The sequence below is a fragment of the Beta vulgaris genome, chromosome 5 (genome assembly GCF_026745355.1).
Source record: "Beta vulgaris subsp. vulgaris cultivar EL10 chromosome 5, EL10.2, whole genome shotgun sequence".
Lineage (NCBI taxonomy): Eukaryota > Viridiplantae > Streptophyta > Magnoliopsida > Caryophyllales > Amaranthaceae > Beta > Beta vulgaris.
In genome coordinates this window covers 22,112,195-22,132,280 of record NC_079206.1, presented here as the reverse complement: position 1 = coordinate 22,132,280, position 20,086 = coordinate 22,112,195, and the positions used below count along the sequence as shown (strand labels likewise).

General features: G+C 34.0%; 1 protein-coding gene and 1 long non-coding RNA gene across 2 annotated transcripts; both read left to right on the top strand.

Annotated features, from left to right (window-relative positions):
- Window positions 1-7,792: 7,792 nt before the first annotated feature.
- Window positions 7,793-8,162, top strand: LOC130591663 (uncharacterized). The gene is made up of 3 exons (XR_008969677.1): window positions 7,793-7,832; window positions 7,933-8,016; window positions 8,105-8,162. It is a non-coding gene; the product is annotated as an uncharacterized LOC130591663 (long non-coding RNA).
- A 2,119-nt stretch (window positions 8,163-10,281) lies between these two features.
- LOC104893100 (uncharacterized) lies at window positions 10,282-11,719 on the top strand. Its single transcript, XM_057394597.1, has 7 exons — window positions 10,282-10,569; window positions 10,653-10,745; window positions 10,829-10,924; window positions 10,999-11,133; window positions 11,214-11,320; window positions 11,417-11,489; window positions 11,585-11,719. The coding sequence occupies exons 1-7, from the start codon at window positions 10,489-10,491 to the stop codon at window positions 11,684-11,686; spliced, it is 687 nt and encodes a 228-aa protein (XP_057250580.1). The 5' UTR covers window positions 10,282-10,488; the 3' UTR covers window positions 11,687-11,719.
- The last annotated feature ends 8,367 nt before the right edge of the window (window positions 11,720-20,086 follow it).

The window sequence follows — 20,086 nt, the reverse complement described above, 5'->3', positions numbered from 1 at the left end:
TGATGGTGGTGGTGATGTAGGCTGGAAAAGTGGAGGTGAAGATGCCTCAGAGGGGGTAGGTTGTGATGTGGTTGGCTGTGAGGGAGTGGGCTGTGAAGGGGTGGGCTATGAAGGGGTTGGCTGTGAAGGGGTGGGCTGTTCTTGTGTGGGTTGTTCTTGTGTAGGCTGTGAAGGGGTGGGCTGTGAAGGGGTGGGCTGTGAAGGGGTGGGCTCTTCTTGTGTGGGTTGTGAAGGGGTGGGCTCTTCTTGTGTGGGTTGGGAGTAAATGGGTTGTGAGGGGCAGGTTTGTTCTTTTTGGGCATTCTTCTTCTTGGGCCTTGGTGTGAGTTTTTTCTTCTTAGGGGTTTGGGGCTTAGTTGCTGTTGTCTTCTTCCTAGGTGTTGTTCTTTTTGGGGTAGTCTTTTCTTGGGTGGGCTCTTCTTGTGTGGGTTGTTCTGTGGTGGGCTCTTCTGTGGTGGGCTGTTCTTGGGTGGGCTCTTCTGTAGTGGGCTGTTCTGTGGTGGGCTGTTCTGTGGTGGGCTCTTCTTGGGTTTGAGGCTCAGGTTCTGGTTGAGAAGTGCCAGGAAAGACCTCATCTGCTCCTTGGGTTGAATACACCCTCATGTACTCAACCTCATCAGAATCAACTGACAGTACAGGAACCTCAACAGCAACACAGAAATCCTTAGCATACAACCTCTCTTCCTCCAATCTCCTCTGCTCCTCCTCTTCCTCTTGTCTCCTAATCTCCTCTTCCCTCTCCTTTTTTAAAATCTCCTGCACTCTCCTAATATTCTCAAGCTTTTCCCTCTCTTCTACATCCTTCTTTGCAAGAACAGACCTAAAAACTTGGCAAGGGTCTATAGTCTCCTCTACCCATACCTCAATGGTATCCTTGCCCAATCCCCATACCCAAACATTCATCAAATCAGAATCAGTCCTCAACTCTATTTTCTTCTTAGTCCTAGGATTTTGAACTAGCAACTTAAACAATTTAGGCAAATACACATTTTGCTTCACTGATTCCTCAAGACAATCCTCAAATAAACCCATCAAATAACACAAATCAGTGTCCTCCACCCTAATATCAAAATCATGGGTACCATAATGTACCAACAACCACACAGCAGTCATCCTAATAAAAAGATAAACTCCACATCAAACACAAAGTAAACTAAAATTTCAAAAAACTTGAAAATAATACAGTTACAAAAAAAAATCTAACCCTAACATCACACAATAACACAAAACATTATACATGCAACTATCAGATGTTAAACAAGTTTGAAAACACTTTAGAATGAACAAAAGTAAGTAAAATTTTACCTTTTGAAGAATTTGAACCGTCGTTTAAATTTTTTTCAGTTCTTCGCGATTTCAGTTGCTTTTGCTTTTTCTTCACTCTTTTCTTCAAATCTTTGCACTCAAAAACAATCGCACCAAAATATTCCGCAAATGCGCAAGTACTAAAACAAGATTTTTCTTCAATGCCTCGAGTTTTAGGGTTCCATGGATGACCCAGAACAGAGGAAAGAAGTTGATGGGGTGAAAAATTTTCGAACAGACTTGAAGATGTCTGACAGGGGGGGTTATGATTCTGGCGCCACAAAATAATGGCATTTTTGTAAATAACAACTAACGGAACACTAACGTCCGTTAGCTGTAAGGGCATTTAATGTTATTAAACAGTAACTGAGGGGTACCCGGTGTATTTTCAAAAGTGCGAGGGTACCCCGTGAATTTTGTGAAAACTCGGGGGTATTTGGTGAAAAAACCGTAGCATATATCATCCAATAATATCAATTTATAGTACATTCTGGTACAAGTTCATTTATCACATTGAAAAAAGTATATTGTGAATGATCAAATTAAACTACAATAAAATAGTATAAGTACATTTAGTGCTTTCAATGTCAATATTAATGTTAATATGTTTTCGCACGCATCGCGTGCATATGAGACTAGTTGTGAATAGTGTCAAGATTCTAAGTGAGAAAGATAAAAAAATACAAAGGGACTATTATTATTTACTAGTACATTTGTTCAAAAGGATTATTATTGTTGTTGTTGTACTTATTAATTATTAATATTGATAATTATCATTAATCTTGTTGTTACCATTATAAATGTCATTGTTATCATTATATTAAGTTATTTTTTTGTTATTAAATAATAGAAAATTAGCAGCCACGTATTAAGAACATAAGATCGACGCAAAAATAAGAAATATATATAATATGATAGCTCAAATCCATGACAACGAAACTACTAAGTTCGGATTACATTTCAAAATAAGCTAAGTGTGAGATACAAATTATAAATTTAGATTCGGTACACCTCTTCCTACCGAATTCCGAATCTCTCTAGCTATTTGAAGTTGCACGCTATTTATTTCTTTTATGCGCAAGTCATAGTTGTTTGTATATCTTATTTTATTTTATATGGAAAAAAAGAGTTGAGTCTGCTGACTTCTCAAGTGTGAAACATTTTTTTAAGGGAAAGTGTGAAACATTGTATAAGTGCTCTTATAAATTAATGACTTGAGTTATATAATTACTTTTAGTAATAATAATTATTATTATGATTATAATTATTATTTTTGTTCTTATAATAATATAATAATAATTATTATTAATAAAAGTTGTGTAAAAGTTGTAATAGAAATAAAATGATAATAATAGTAATACTGTAAAGAAGATCTTATAATGTATTGCATAATACTCCCTCCGTTTCCTAAAGATCTTCCCACTTACTGTTTCTACAGATACCAAGGAAAATCAAGTTGTGTGGGGCATGGTGTGAGTAAAGTAGGAGAGATAAAGGGGTTAAGATAAATAAACAATAAAAAGGGGTTAAAGTAGGAGAGAGAAAGGGAGTAAAATTGAATTAATAATGTAATGGTGGACCATATGATAGTGACATGAGAGGGTAAATAGGGAAATTTGTTTTGCCAAATAAGGAATAAAGCAAAAGTGGGAAGATCTTTTGGAAACACCCTTAAACGGAAAGTGGGAAAATCTTTAGGAAACGGATGGAGTAATGAATTACAAAGTAATAATATAATAGTAATAATCTATTGGGTAATATATTTTATAAAAGATAAGATCTTGTAAATCAGATCCGTTCAGATCAGATCAGATCAGAAAAAATAAGTTCAGATCAGATCAGATCAGAAAAAATAAGTTCAGATCAGATCAGATAAGTTCAGATCAGAAAATTTCAGGTGAACTAAACATAGCCTTAGTTGTTACTCCACCCCTCAGGGCCAAGTTTAAGGTGTTGTTTGGTTCTCTCTGTTTTTTTTTTCTTTCTCACTATTTTGTGCACATTTTTTAATGTACATTTTTGAACTTAAATATTTTTATTTTATATTAGTAAAAATTATAACGATTGAATATTAATAATATACTAATTGAGAAGAATCAAACAAGACCCCACACGACTATTCTTTTTCTTATAAATTGAAAAAAATTTGAGAAGATTCTTTCTAAGGGTCTGTTCTCCCCAGCTTATTTTCAGTTCAGTTCAGTTCAGTTCAGTTCAGTTCAGATCAGTTCAGTTCAGACCAGTTCAGTTCAGCTCTTGACAATACTTTTACTCTCACATATCACTATTCATTTCAGTTCAGTTCAGCTCAATTCAGTTCAGTTCAATTCAGTCCAGTTCAGTTCAGTTCAATTTAGTTCAGTTCAGCTGTTTTATGCCGAAGAGAACAGGCCCTAAGTATAAACAGCGTCAAGATTCTAAGTGAGAACGATAAAAAAAAACAGAGAGAGTAATTAAATATAGGATGTAATATTTTTAGGAAATTGTTTTTTCCCATAAAGTTTCAATTTATAGGAAGTGGCAAAACTTCCATGATAATCATAGATGAGTAAAACTTCCTATATTTTTTGCCAACAAAACTAACTTATTACTCTCTGTGTCCCAAATATAGTTCTCATTACTCTTTTTTCACGATAATTTATGCAAGTAGAATCTAAGAAAGATAGTAAAGATTTTTTGTTTATTTAAATAAATATTGTATGGGAAAAGATGATTTTAGGAGAGAGAATGGAGAATAATTGGTGAAAGAGCATTAATTGTAACATTTTGGTTGAATAAACAAAGGAAAAAACAAAATTCAATAAGCAAATAAATGATGGGACATGATTTTTCTAGACAAATTATGGAAAAATGTGAAATTAATTATGGAAATGAGAACTATATTTTGGGACACCCAAAATGAAAATTTGAACTATATTTTGGGACGGAGGGAGTATTTCCTGAGACGTTCCACATTCCGTATATTATGTATGTCAACCAAACAACACGTAAAAATATCAGATTTAATGTTGAAATATTAAAATAAAAATGACATTTTAACCCCATTTATCACCTTTCCCTTTCCATCGCGCCGGGATACCAACATTCATGATTCATGGCTGTAATAGCAGCTTCAAAGAGTGCTATTATTAACTAATAACAAGATAAAGAATAAGAGAGAGAGATAGACTGAAGATTGTAGAGAGATAGAAGAGAATAGAGATAGAGCTAGAAAGAGATAGAAAGGAAGATAGGATGTGAGATTGTTATTAATTTTTTGAATGAATCCCAAGTATAGCTACTGTTAGCTACTTATAGTGAAAAATACAAGCTAACAGAATTTCCTAACAGATTGCTAATAACAGAATAACTGTATTAACAGATTGCTAATAACAGAATAACTGTATTCTGTTACAATGGCTTACACTACTACGGGTGCTAATAGAGTTTTTTTGACCAATTATTTCCCTTTGTTTAACCTGTATTGTTTTTCCCAAAGCTCATGAACAGCTCGATTAGTATTTTATACTCAAAAAAATATTTTATATTGGAATCATCAATGATAATAGAATCATTGAACTCACTTTATATAGACTTTCGCAAAATAAATTTCCCCCAATGAGCTCGAGCCCATAATTGAACCCGAGTTTGAGCCGAGCTCGAGCATGAAAACGAGCTCAGGAGGCGAGCTTGAGCAGCTAAAACTAATCACGACTCACGAGCTCGAGCCGAGCCCATGAAAAGTTAAACGAGATCGAGCTGAGCCCAATGTTTTTTGGGCTCGGCTCGTTCGCTAAGCACCTCTATGTCAAACGGGAAAGGAAAATGGGAGTTCCAAAAGAAGGACCCAATCTCAAGGCTCCGCTCATCCAGCTTATATGGAGTTGGTTTATCTTCCAAAGCTCGAAGAGAAAGCGATAGTCTTTAAGAAGGACCCGAAGATTCCCAATTATTATTAAAATTGCTATTTTGAAAACGATCTTGCTATTTATTGCCTGTATTTAATAAATATCATCCGTATTTTTTATACATATTATGTACCTTTTAAGCAATGATCCGAACTAAAATTTAATTTGGCTCTACCATGATGGACCCGACCACTTTTTTTGGTTCTACCATGGAGGAAACCAAAAAAAAGGGAGCCTCCAACATGTTGGGATTGAAATTTTGGTTAAGTTTCATGAGCAGTGAAAACAAATTTTGAAGAAAAAGCTGTGAAAATTGAGGAGGATGAAGACGACAAAGGAGGGAGAAGAAGAACTAATTTTTGGGTTTTTTATATTTCATTTCAGGAGAGGAGGAAGGAGATCAAAAATGATTTTTTCAGTTTTTTTTGCTGGTTTTTCGAGGGCAAGGGTGTGGTGTGGGTTGGCCGGGGGTTGGTGGCAGTGGTGGGGCTGGGGTTGGGGTTGCAGGGGAGTTACGGAAACTAGCAGGATAGGAGGAAGGAGAAGAATGGAGGAAGAGGAAGGAGGAGGAGGAGGAAGAAGAAGGTGGTTGCATGGGAAAGGTTGCAGGTGGTGGTGGTTATGGAAGGTTATAAAAGAGGAAGAAGAAGTGGAGGAAGGAGAAAGAAGAATATTAATACGGTATAAATTCAGACGATGTTTGGGTAAATCCGGGCGGCAAATAGCGTGAGTGCGTGACATTTTGAAAATATTTAGTGAGAGATCTAACAAAATAAAATATAATTATGTTTTTCCTTACACATTAATAAAAAAGACGATCAAAGTAATGAATATGAATTCATTTTTTCTTTTTTTAAGAAAAAAGTCAAGTATAAGATAGAGTTAAATTCTATATATAATATTTAGGTAAGTGAGATAAAATTAAAGGTTCTACTGAATAAGAACCACGCAGGTTAATTAAAAATTCTACGGAATAAGAATCACTCGTAGGTTAACCTAACTTAATTTAAGGGATGTTGGTGGTCCTTTAGTGTAAGGTGAGAATTGTAAAAAGGATATGGGAACAAGAAGGGGAATAAGAGTAGATGGGATCATCCTGTATTTAGGACGTATTAGAAAATTTTAGGATGAATTTAGTCATTGAGATGATTTTTTAGTAAAGTATTTGAGGGCCTAACTTATTTGAAATTCATCTTAAATCAATTATCATTTTTCATTAGAGGTGGCCATTAGGAGGACCTAACCATGCTCAACCCTGAATCGACCCATGTAAAAAGTGGTTCGAATCGACCCGCTAGATGGCTGGGCCTGAAACGGTCAGAAACAGGACAATCAAACGAGTTTTCATAGGCCAAATTGATGAGTGGGGAAACTGGCCCGACCATAGCCTTGACCCGGATTGTGGACATGATTCCATCCTAAAGCGGTCCGTTAACTGTACCCAACCTTGAACTAGCCCGTCAAATCAGTCGAGAAAATACATAAAAAGGCTTCATCCTCAATCCAGTATTCAAAAACTAGTGTATATGGATGATATTGAAAATTATTTATTGTAGATAATAGTGCATATATAATTAAAATTTTAAAATCAAAACGAATTTTCATTCAAGCAAATAAGAAAAACACCGAATTGATATGTCAAACCTAAAATCGCCCAACATAGACTCAACCCTAAACCAAAATGAACAGACCGAATTCAAGTTTGAGAAAATTCAACCCTAAACCTGAATGGACCGGACCGGTCATCTGACCACTCCAATTGAGGTACACGCTGAAACGGGAAATCGGTCCAGCTCGTGGAAATTGTGGGAAGGAGTTTCCTTAAAGTTGGGTTTGAAAAAAAAGAAAAAGCATGAAATGACAGAAACTCTGGCATAAAGTGACGGCTGAGGACAAAAAACACTCTGTGTATTTGTGTGAAAGAAAACGGGAGGAGAGAGAATTATCAGTACTCTTGACTGAAAGATAAAACGAAGAGAGAGAAAGCTTTGGAGAAGGAAAAAAAAATCGTCGGAGAAGACAAAGAAGAAACATGCGCCGATAATGTAAGTAAAATTTGTGATATATATATAAATTATTTAAAAGTGGTATTATTATATATTTACTGGTGGAAACATCTGAATTCTATATTTATATTGATTTAAAAAAATTCATGTAAAAATAGTGATTTTTGGTAAATTTAAAAAATTAAAATTGTATAATTAAGTGCGCGAATAATTGAATTTATATTTATATTAAGAAAAAAGAATTTGTAGTAATGCAGTGTGAAAGATAGGAGTTGATGTGAAAATAAAAAAAGTATAATATTTGTAAATATAATGATGGTTAAAATCAAATTTGAAATGTTGATAAAAGTGTTGAGAACTTGTGTTCGAAATTTTGTAATCTTCATTTTAGAATAAATTTCAATTTGTATGGTGAGAAGAGAAATCATGTCATGAGAACCTGGAAAAGAAAAGTATGTTTAATTATGATTTAGAGGTTAAATATAAATTATTGTGTAATTTCTGCTGGTACTAGATATTATAGAATCTGCTAGTAGATAGTATAGTTTGCATTCCGACTATGAATCTGAATATAATTGTATGTATTTTGTTAGTGTAATCAAGGAGTATTGCAGAAATGGCGAAGAAGCAAAAGGTAAAAATTGTTGTAATTTGGAGTTATGAGTGCTTTTAATTTATAATGTGATTATTGTAAGTTTGTAACTGATATAGCTATTTAATAATTTCAAATGGAGGTGTCTGAATTCGATGATGTGCATGTAAGTGATGACAATGAAGAATCTAGTACCGAGGATCTTCATTCAGACGGGGAAAGAGAGGTACATTTGATGTTCTTATTGGCATATATATATATATGATTTTGTTATTTTTTTTGTAATAATGATATTATATAGAAATGGAAAATAGGTAATAGGGAAGAAATCTGGAAGAGCGTATAAAGAAATAGAAGTACGAGTGTATCGGGTAAGTAATGTTATTGAAGTTCTTATTATTGAAGTTTTGATTACACGGTGAATAAATGAAGTATATAATATGTAATGCATGTAACTTATAATAGGAGAATGATCTAAGCATAGGTGGATGCTTGAAGGCAGAAGGCAAAGTAATTGCTACACAACTGCCAGGAATAATAAAAGAGTAATGTTATATGATGATTAGATTGTGTTTTGTTATATATTTAAAAAGTTGATTTTGATATGTTAAATGCTCATATATTGTTTATTTTCATGTAGGAGAGTAATATGAATTGTAGAGTAGAGAAATTTGGGAAGGTTGTGAAGGGATTTGATGAGAGGAAGCGAAAGCTAGTGACGGAGATGGGCTTTGGTGGTCTTTTGTTTTTCGCTGGTAAAAGTTTGCCTAGGACCTTTTGTTATTGGCTATGTACAAGGGTTGATGTTAAGAATAGGGTGTTGTTGATGCCCGATGGGCTAGAATTCCCTCTTAGTAAGACACAGGTTTATTGGGTTATGGGTATTCCGGCGGGGCCGAAGACTGTACCATTCTACGGTGATGATGATGAGGGTTCTGATGAGGTAATGAGGTTTTTTGATGTATATGGGTATACTAGTCGTTCTGGTGTTAGGGGAATTAAAGCTAGTGATTAAACAAATTGTTGAAGGTGAAATATCTTCAGATGCTGAATTTAAGAAGGCCTTTCTGATGATGGCCTTAAATGATCTGATATGCCCTACGACATGTCAGAGATTGGCCGTGAGTATGTTGTATGCTGCATTTGTAGCAGAGAGAGCTCATGAGTATGATTGGTGTAGTTTGTTACTGGATCATCTCATGAATGCGATTGGTGGATTTTCAAAAAGATTCTACCTTGATGGATTTGCTAAGGGGTCTGGTGGGTGCACTATGTTCTTAGCGGTAAGTCAATGTTATAATATTTGTAGTATTTATGATGTAGTAGAAAAATGTTTTTGCTTTAGTAATTTTGATCGGTTGATGTAGATTCTATATCTTGATCGGTTGCGCCGACCACCATTGATGTGGGGGGCTTTTCCAAGGATACGGGCGTGGAGTACCGTAGATGTGAACAAGGTGAAGAAGGAAGATTTGCTGGCCACTGGTGATTATGGCAAGCTTGGGGTGTGTATATTATGAATCCGTATTGCCTATTTGGTTGGGTTATTTTTATGCGTTTAGAATATTAATGTAGATGCTGAAAATGTTAATTAGGGTATTGATGTCGCTTATGGGGGAAGACATCATCTGGAGGCTCGGGATGTCATGCCAACAGTAGAAGATATTGAGGTACTTTTATATCTAGCAATTGGTTTTGATTGAAGACATCCTCTTCAATAATGTTTTTTGAATGCAGGAAATGAGTCGTTGTAGTGCTGGCATTAGCACGAAGAGTAAAAGAAGGAGAATGAAGAAGAAAGCTCCAGTGCATGAAGATCCTATGCATGAAGCTCCAGTGCATGAAGGTCCAGTGCGTGGTCCAGTGCATGAAGGTCTAGTGCATGAAGCTCCAGTGCATGAAGAAGTTGCTGAGCAGCGGCCGGAGTTGGAAAACGAGACGGGCCCCAATGATGGCTTAGGAGAATATGGTAAGTAATGGGTTTAGTAAATGTAAAATTGGATGCATCTTGGTGAAGTAATTAATAAATATTGGAAATGATGTATTAATGTAAATGTTTACTAATTTTCCCAACCCCAACCCCATACAGAAACATTGCATCTTCGTGAAGTAATTCATGTTATTGGTCAGAATAATAATGTCGGTGAGGATGACCCAGTTTGTGGAAGTCAAGGGGAGGGGTCAAAATACTGTTGGGAAGGTTTTGGTGAAATGTTTGTGAATAATGTTGTTGGTGGCAGTGGCAGTGGCAGTGGTAGTATTGGAGCTATAGGTGAGCAGGTTGGTGGGAGTGGAGTTGTAGGTGAGGTTGTTGGTGGCAGTGGCAGTGGAGCTATAGGTGAGCAAGTTGTAAATAATGTTTTGATGAGGATGAGGTTGGTGGAAATGGTTCTCGAGGTATAGGTGAGCAGCAGGGTGTGGGGTTGGTGGGTGAACGGGTTGGAAATAATGAGGATGAGGATGAGGGGGTAAGGGGGATAAGGGGGGTGAGGATGAGGGGGGTTAGGGGGATAAGGTAATTGAGTATGAGGATGAGGATGAGGGTGGTCGAAGTCGCAAGCAACGAAAGACTAAGTGGTCGATTAAAAGAATTGAAGGTTATAAGGAGACATGGCGGCCATGCCAATACAAGCAATACAAGAAAAAGCTAGGGAGGTTTGTAAGGGATAATTATCGGAGTGCGCTGAAGACAACAGATATGATTAAGTGTGACGAGAACTACGCGTCTTTACAAAGTTGTGCTTCTGTCGCACGTCCTAGGGGGTGGGTTGACGATAATGTAAGTATTATATCGTATTTTTGAAATGTATTTGTGTATAAATAAACATGTTAAGATCCTTAATGCTACACATGTGGTTGCAGTATGTTAGGTTGGCAGCAATTTTATACACGAAAGTGTGGGAGAAACGTTTTCCAGGGAGGAGTAGGAGGTTTATGATTGACCCGACATTTGCGGTTAGATTGAAATTAAGTGCTTAAAAAAATGCAAGGAATGTTATAATTAGGAAATAAGTCATGTGTGTTATGTTACCTTGTAGATACGAGTACTCCAGGATGGTATAAGAGATGTAGAGAAACTTGTATCGTCTTATGCGAAGCAAATGGTTGGAACTTCTTGGAAAAGGATAGTACACGTAAGTACTGAAAGTTGTGTATGTATTTGTTAATGGGTATAGTACAATTTGAAATTAATTGAACATTGGTGAAGGTATTTGTTCCGGTTCTTGAGAATAAGCATTGGTGGTGCACGGCTTACTCTCCAAATAGGGGAGAAGTGTTGGTGATGGATTCATTGGAGCCAAAGAAGGCACCAGATTGCCATCATCTCAGCCTCACAACATTGGTAAAGTACCATTGACCTTTTTAAGAGAGTATATATTTATAATGAATGTGGTAACAATGAAGGAACAAATATCATTGTAGGGGTATGCTATGGATACGTTATTTAGTGCTTTGGATCCATCTTGGAGAGTAGGGCGCATACATACTTGGCCGACTGTGAGCTTGGACATGAACATCCAAAATGACACGTATGATTATCTTAAGTTATATTTCGTGATTGAAAATTTAAATATTTATACAGGTTACAATATAACGAATTGTATTTTTTTCATGCACACGGATAGACATAGTTGTGGTGTCCATATGCTCATTGCGATTAAAGCTTGTGCGGATCGTTTTGTGGAGAGAGTTGTTGTGGTATTTGTTTCTTTATCCAAGTACTTAAGATATTTTTTTATAAGTAACATAAGTTTACTCACACTTAAATTCCTTTGTATCCCTAATTTATAAAGGATAATATGTCGAAGGAACGGGAGCGGCTGCTATGTGAAGACGTTATGTCAACGGAGAACGAAGCAAGAAGTAGTGTTATTGATCTATTAAGTACATTGTGAGTTGGTGTTTGAAATTTAATTGTAAATGGCCATTGTAATTAACAACATTGGGCCAATGGGCCCTTTAGTAGTATGGGACCTTTGTTAGTTGGTCTTCATATTACTATTATTAATTTATAACGAGGAAGAGCTGGGCTACTAAGGAGTTGGTCATTGTAATTAGCAACATTGCAATTACAAATTGGGGAATTAGTATGCCATAATCATGTATTACTTGGATTTTTTAACGAGTAAGAACTGGTCTACATATTCGACCCCATGAAATCATTATTCAATCCAGTCCAGAAGAATTTAATATTCAGTTACAATAAGTTAAGTGATTTATTGTCCATTACACCATAATGAAATTTAAAACTTAACACAGACCACTTTGTGAATTGACTATATACTCGAACTTCATTTATGTATTTCAATTGTTGGGAAGAGAAAATCATACGTAAATAAATCTTCATTACGTATTTAAATTGTTGGGAAGAGACAATCAATTAGTGCGGAGAGATCATTATAATGATAGTGTCGACGAAAAAAATTTATAATGGGGAATTATACCATAATAAGGATTCACGTGATTGAGAACACAAATATTTACAGCGCATATATTATACAGTTGTCCAAATTTTTAGACATATCATAGTGGTTGACAACAGAAATTTTAAATATATACATACAACTATATTAGGATAAATTAAATATAAAGACGTATTAATTACACCACTTGTCCAAATTTGATAATGATAATGATCATGTAAACAAGTTAAAATTAGGATAAATACTTACATACTACTATATTTATGTCTTTATGACAACAACAAAAACCAAAACAAAAAATTTAGATTAAAGAGTAGTGAACAGTACGTTTTTGCATCATTCAATTTTGTTACAAAAATATGTAGAATTAAGGTATATTTTAGTAACTAAAGAACGTAAACTACAAGCACACCCAATCTGTTGACATGGTTGCATGTAGTGTCACAACATCATGACGTATAATATGATTAGCCATATCCGCCCTCTTCTTAATGTCATACCTTTGCCATGCAGGTATATCTTCATGACGAGGACGGGAAAACTCCCTCCATAACCTGCATGTTCTTTTGATTGCTACTTGTGTATCCCAATCACACCTTGGTAAAATCAATTCTCTCATTACGTGTTCTACGGAGAACATAGGGTGGGCTAAAGGTTGATCATTTCCATTTGGTCCCTCCATTTTTCAGTTTGTACAAAAATATTATGGTAGAGGTTTTTCTTACTTTCTTTGTTCTTGGTTTAGAAATGTAAAAATAGAGTAACAACCGGTGTTTGGTATTTATAAACTAATATATTATTAGCTGGTGTCTAATCAATAGTCACTCTTCATTTCTTACTCTACTCTACTGTGCGTCATTATCGTCCACAGTTAATTTCTGCAATTTCACGCTCTTCAATGTTAATCTGTGCCACTTGATCTGGGATAATTAATCTGGACCATTTAACAAACTGGTAATTTCTTATGGCCAGAAAATTTAGCCAGAGATTATTAATTTTTTTTATACAGTAATTGCAAACAAAAAATTGACATATATTATAATGAAAACTCCATTCACAAAAATACCATGTAAACAATTATAAACCATAATTCCATACAAAAAAAAACTATATATATCATAATTCCATAAAAAAAAAAACTCAGATCACCAACTACAATTATATTTATCTACGTACTATATACTATATAAAAACTTAAAGTAAAGTAGAATAAACTTATATTTACGTAAATAACTAAATAACATACTATATAACTACACCCGGTTCTTTTTGCTGCATCCTTCGTCTTCAACCAAGCAATCTGTTGCCTTCCTTTTCCCCTTCCCCTTCTTCATGTCTGGAAACATGTCTTCCCCGAAGAGAAGCGGAAACCCATCACAAAAATCACCCAATCCCTTGACATCCTTGCATGCAGTTGTACGGCGTCGAATCTAATGATATCCCTAGCAATTTCCTCCCTCCTCTCCATTTCAACACTCTTCCACACATTTATAGGGGGGTCTTCAGGACGGGTAAATTCATACCATAACCTGCAAGTCTGTTCCATTTGATCTATTGGAATCAAGATGACATCTGGGATAATATCTCTTTCTGAATCCCAGTGACACTTCGGAATAGTATGTTCTCTCATTAAATATTCATTTGAGAGAACAGGGTGGGCATCCGGTTGATCAGTTCCTCCCTTCCACACTAATTTTTTTTTTCTTTAATTGATGCTCCGTCCCCAACGAGCATCTGCCTCTCTTTGTTTGTCACTCAAGTTTTCTTCTGACTGTGGGTTTTTTCCATCCATTTCTCCCTTCTTTCTTTCTAGTAGGTTTTTCCAACTGGTGTCTTACTTTCTTTCTTTTGTGTTTGTGTTTGTGTTTGGTGCAAAATGAACAAGTTTCTTGGTATTTATATAGAGACGTAAGGTGACGTTCCAAAGTATGACATTTCATTTATTTTTTTGTTGGGAAATGACGTTTCATTTAATTACGTGACTGTTAATTGTATTTCCCCACTTTGGGCCATATAATTGTTTAGTCATCCATAAGTTAATTAAGAATTATAAGAATTACAGGCCCATTTTATTTAGAACCCCAATTTTTATTGATTAACAGGCCCAATTACTAACTTAATTACATCCCCTATTTTTAAATTTAATACAGGCCCATTTATAACTTAATTAACGTCATTATCATTTGGTTCATATATTTGTTATGTATGGGGTTTAACTTAATTATGGAGTTGTAAAAATAGGGACATACATTTGTCATGTAGTAAATTGTCTTGTTTCTTGTTTATTATATGCACATACTTGTTGTTTATTATATGCATATACTAGTTTGTAATATGCAAAAACTTGTTTCTTATATGCATATACTTGTTTCAATTATGCAAATACTTGTTTCTCATATGTACATACTTGTTCCAATAATGCAAATAGTTGTTTCTTAAATGCATATACTTGTTTCTCATATCCACATACTTGTTTCAATTATGCATATACTTGTTTCAATTATGCAAATACTTGTTTCTTATATGCATATACTTGTTTCTCATATGCACATACTTGTTTCAATTATACATATACTTGTTTCTCATATGCACATACTTGTTTCAATTATGCAAATACTTGTTTCTTATATGCATATACTTGTTTCTCATATGCACATACTTGTTTCAATTATGCATATACTTGTTTGTCATATGCACATACTTGTTTCAATTATGCATATACTTGTTTCAATTATGCAAATACTTGTTTCCTATATGCATTAACATGTATTTATATGCATACACTTGTTTATTATATGCATAAACTTATATCTTATATGCATACACTTGTTTATTATATGCATAAACTGATATCTTATATGCATACACTTGTTTATTATATGCATAAACTTGTTTCTTATATGCATACACTTGTTTATTATATGCATAAACTTGTATCTTATATGCATAAACTTGTTTCTTATATGCATACACTTGTTTATTATATGCATAAACTTGTATCTTATATGCATAAACTTGTTTCTTATATGCATACACTTGTTTATTATATGCATAAACTTGTTTCTTATATGCATACACTTGTTTATTATATGCATAAACTTGTTTCTTATATGCATACACTTGTTTATTATATGCATACACTTGTTTATTATATAAATACAATTGTTTATTATATGCAAATACTTGTTTCTTATATGCACATACTTGTTTCAATTATGCAAATACTTGTTTCTTATATGCATATACTTGTTTCTCATATGCACATACTTGTTTCAATTATGCATATACTTGTTTCAATTATGCATACACTGGTTATTATATGCATTAACTTGTATTTATATGCATAAACTTGTATCTTATATGCATAAACTTGTTTCTTATATGCATAAACTTGTTTCTTATATGCATACACTTGTTTATTATATGCATACACTTGTTTATTATATGCATAAACTTGTTTATTATATGCATAAAATTGTTTCTTATATGCACACAGTTCTTTATTATATGCATAAATTTGTTTCTTATATGCATACACTTGTTTATTATATGCATAAACTTGTTTCTTATATGCATACACTTGTTTCTTATATGCATACTCTTGTTTATTATGCACATACTTGTTAATTATATGCACATACTTGTTTATTATATGCATATACTTGAAATATATTTAGAACTATGTTTTAATTAATTACATGCCCAATTTATAACTTCATAACTTTAACTTTAATTAATTAGCGGCGCAATTTATAAATTGATAACTTTAAATTTAATTAATTACAGGCCCAATTTATAACTTGATAACTTTAACTTTAATTAATTACAAGCCCAATTCATAACTTCATTACAGGCCCAAATTTTTTTTTATTGCATGCCCTATTTATGACTTTATTGAAGCCCCCATTTATAACATAATTACAAGCAATGTCATTATCAGACTAACGAATCCATTCTATTACAAATGGGTAAGAAAAAAACCATATAGTTCAGTTTAGAAATCTTGGCCCGTATTATTGTCATGTAGTAAAGTGACAGTTTGGCCCATGTTTGTTAATGTAGTGAAGTAATACATGTAAATTTGGGCCATTTCATAAAATGTGGGCCACAATGTAACAATGAACTCAATATGGGCGGACATTTGCTTAAATAGATAATTTTTTAACAACAACATAATACTAACTACAATTATAACATAGAAGTAAATAGAAACAGGGAGGAGAGAGGTACAATTATAACATAGTACTAAACATGGACACTCCCACTCCATTTGTTCGTTTTCATTGCATGGGGAACAATACTTGGTGTTTTGTTAGTTTGACCATTAAAAAATCGCTATTCCACCTGCAACACCATCTGCATCGGCCATTGAGAAATTTTTCACTTTAAATTTACGCAAAGCAATTCTTGCCATTACCTTTGACGCCTTGCACTCTGACAAAATAACTATATCAGGTGTATGTACACCCAATATTTCTTGTAGTTTTGCTGGAAATGTTTTCCGACCTATACCACGACAATTGCACACCGCAAAAGTTAGGAACTTCGAAATGTTGACTTTTCGTCGCTTACAAATAGTAGTAGAATTGTTTAATTTCTCCAAACTCAAATTAAAAGTACGACCATCTCTAACATCATTGGTCGTTTGGTGAGAGTTAACTATTACTCGTAATGCTATTTCATCACTTGTAAATGGGATGCGTATAATTGTTAACCTGTATTGGAAGCTGCGGATTGCCATCGTGTACTTAGTGGATTGAAGTACAATAACCTCAACACGTGGAGTGAGAGGAGAGCAAATGTCAATTAAGTGTAGGTTACTCATGACATCTACTCTCTTTGAATTTACAAGGAGCCATGTAAGTACACATTTAAGCCACTTCGGATGTAATGCTATGTCCCCAACGTCTGGACAGAAGTATGGCGTGATGACGTCGTCGCTGTCGATTTGAACTAGATCATGGGCATTGAAGTTCGTATTTGGGTGGAGGACACCTTGAAGAACGTCGTCTATGGAGATGCATTCCATGGACAACAAGTTGCGTGCTGAACTACATGGCTTTACAGCAGCGACACTTTTCGACACCCCATCGTGCTCGACATTATCCATGGTAGAGTGTAGTGTTCGTGGGTGGCTTTTAATTTCATTGGTTTTTATCAGCACATTATCCATGGTAGACGAAAGGAAAATTTTAGTTTGGAAGGTTATGTGTGGTTGTGAATAGAAGATTATGGGAGGCCTCCCACTATTTATCACATGGTCTTCGCGCGCAACAATAGAAAATGAAATTTCCAGTTTTTGTTTTCTAATTTTCGGCTCTATTTGGCGGGAATTTTCCAATTGTAATAAATTAACAAGGTTCCTAGTATATATGACACTTGGCAACTTATGAAGGATTGTTACATATTGTTTACTGCAACACACTTGTTAAAGATTAATAACACAGAATGTACGTTTCAGTCACGTCCAACAACATCTAATAAGTTTCAATAATTTCCAATAAGTTCAGTTTAGGTTCAATAACTTCATTTCATATAAGGTCCAATAAGCTTCAATAAGTTTACTGCAATAAGTTCAGTTTTCTGCAATAAGTTCATTTTAGGTTCAATAAGTGCAGTTAAGCTAAGGTTCAATAAGGTCAACTTAATTTTAATCAGGTCCATTAAAGTCAAATAAGTACCAATAAGGTCAATAAGTTCAAATAACGTCCAATAACTTCCAATCAGCTTAAGGGTTACCTTATCTGAACTGATATTAGTGATTGAACCTAAACTGAACTTATTGGAACTTATTAACGGTGTGTTTTGTTGAACTTCTATAATTAAGTTTCAGGTCCAATAAGTTCAGGTAGGTTTAGATAAGTTTAGATAAGTTCAGATAAGTTACAATAAGGTCTAATTAGTGCAAAAAGTTCCAATAAGGTCTAATAAGGTCCAATAAGTTCGCATCAGGTGCAATAAGTTCCAATCAGGTGCAATAAGTTCCAATCAAGTCTAATAAGGTCCAATGAGTTCCAACCAGTTCCAATCAGGTCTAATACGGTCCATTAAGGTCCAAATAGTTAATGTTTAACAAACATTTGTATTTTTGTCCATTATTTTGTTATTCATATTTTCATATCACTATTAGTGGACTATGTTATTATGATACTTTTAATTAAAGTATCACAATGATTATATAGTATTATACTTGTATTATGTATATTATTTAATTATATATTTGTATTATGTCTATTATTTTATTATTCATAATAGTATTAGCTGATTATGTTATTATTAGAAATTTGTACCACAATGTATAGTATTATACTTGTATTATTGTCTATTATTAAATAATATTATAATCATGGTCAAATAATAATAATTGTTAATTAATTTATGATTATCTACTAGTTTTTTATAAAATCAAAACAACACTATTAGATATATTAGTGGTGAAATTTATGTTTATGCGAATATATAAATAGTATACTAGTGATTGAAACTTATTTGACCTTATTAATAAGTGTTTGTTTTAAATAGATTTAAATAGGCATAACTTAATTATGAAGAGGCACACTATAAATTTAAAATAGTGAAGAGTCGCACCACTTCAATACTAAACTTCATTATCTAAAGGGCACAATTGAAAAGACACGTTTATGTCGCACCACTTCACAACTAAACTTATTATCTAAAGGGCACAATTGAAAAGACACGTTTAAGTTGTGTATAAATAAGGCAAAATAATCATTAGTCATTCATAATTGACATACAAAAGAGAAAGTATAAGAGAACAAACAAGAAAGAAACATGGAGCGAAAAAACGAACAAGATAGAAACATGGATAGCGAAAACAAACAAGAAACGAATATGGATGGAGTGAACGAACAACAAATTAATGTTGTGGACGATACTGAAAATGTTGATGTCCCTAACCCTCGCCATCCTTTGCTGTCAATTGAACACATCATGAGACATGAAATTTTTGAAAGGTGTTCGGACGATGACAGAGGCGCACTTCGTGGCACATGCAGGCTATGGAGGCTATTCAATGATGAGTTCCTTGAATAATCTAACTGGATGAAGAATTGCATGAGGAGGAGAGCGGAGATGGCAAGGGACATTGTTTTTTTTAATGCCATTTCTCTCTACAACACACTTTCAACTGACTGGGCAGACTTCCTTGACGGGTTTCCTCTACTCTTCGGGGAACAAATGTTTCCAAAACCTAACAACGGAAAATCTAACAAGGGAACCAGCAAAAGGAAGCGTAACGATATGGACGAGGGAACGAGCAAGAATAAGAAAGCAAAATGTACCCATTCCGATGAGGGAACGAGCAACAACAAGAAGAGGAAGGAAACCGATTCGGACGACGACGGAACAAACAAGAAGAACAAGAAGAAGTGCGTGTAAACTAATATAGTTTATTCAATGAATATAATAAGTATATATTTTCTTAAGTTTGATAAGTTTGTTAAGATTCATAAGTTTGTTAAGTTTGATAAGTTTCTTAAGTATCATAAGTTTGTTAAGTTAGTTGATAAGTTGAATATAAGTTGTATATATGTATTGAAAAATTGTGTTCCTAAATTGTGTAAGTTATAAATTGTGTTTTGAAGTTTAAAAATTGTGTTTTAAAGTTGTGTATAAGTTGAATATCAGTTATAAATTGTGTTTTAAAGTTATAAAATTGTCTTCATGGATTTATAAGTTGTGTTCGTAATTTCACTTACATAATCATTTCATGCCCATCCAATTACATGTGATATGCGAAGTGGAGAGATTGCACTTAAAGCTATCTTCAAAACGTGACTATTAATTTCGTAATCAAACTTAACACATTACTACTATTACGTAACTAATAATTTCATTCCCATTACACTAGCC

Coding starts and splice junctions, on each gene's coding strand:
- LOC104893100 (XM_057394597.1), top strand. CDS start 10,489: ATGATTAAGTGTGACGAGAACTACGCGTCTTTACAAAGTTGTGCTTCT. Junction 10,925..10,998: donor CTTGGAAAAGGATAGTACAC/GTAAGTACTGAA, acceptor ACATTGGTGAAG/GTATTTGTTCCGGTTCTTGA. Junction 11,134..11,213: donor ATCTCAGCCTCACAACATTG/GTAAAGTACCAT, acceptor ATATCATTGTAG/GGGTATGCTATGGATACGTT.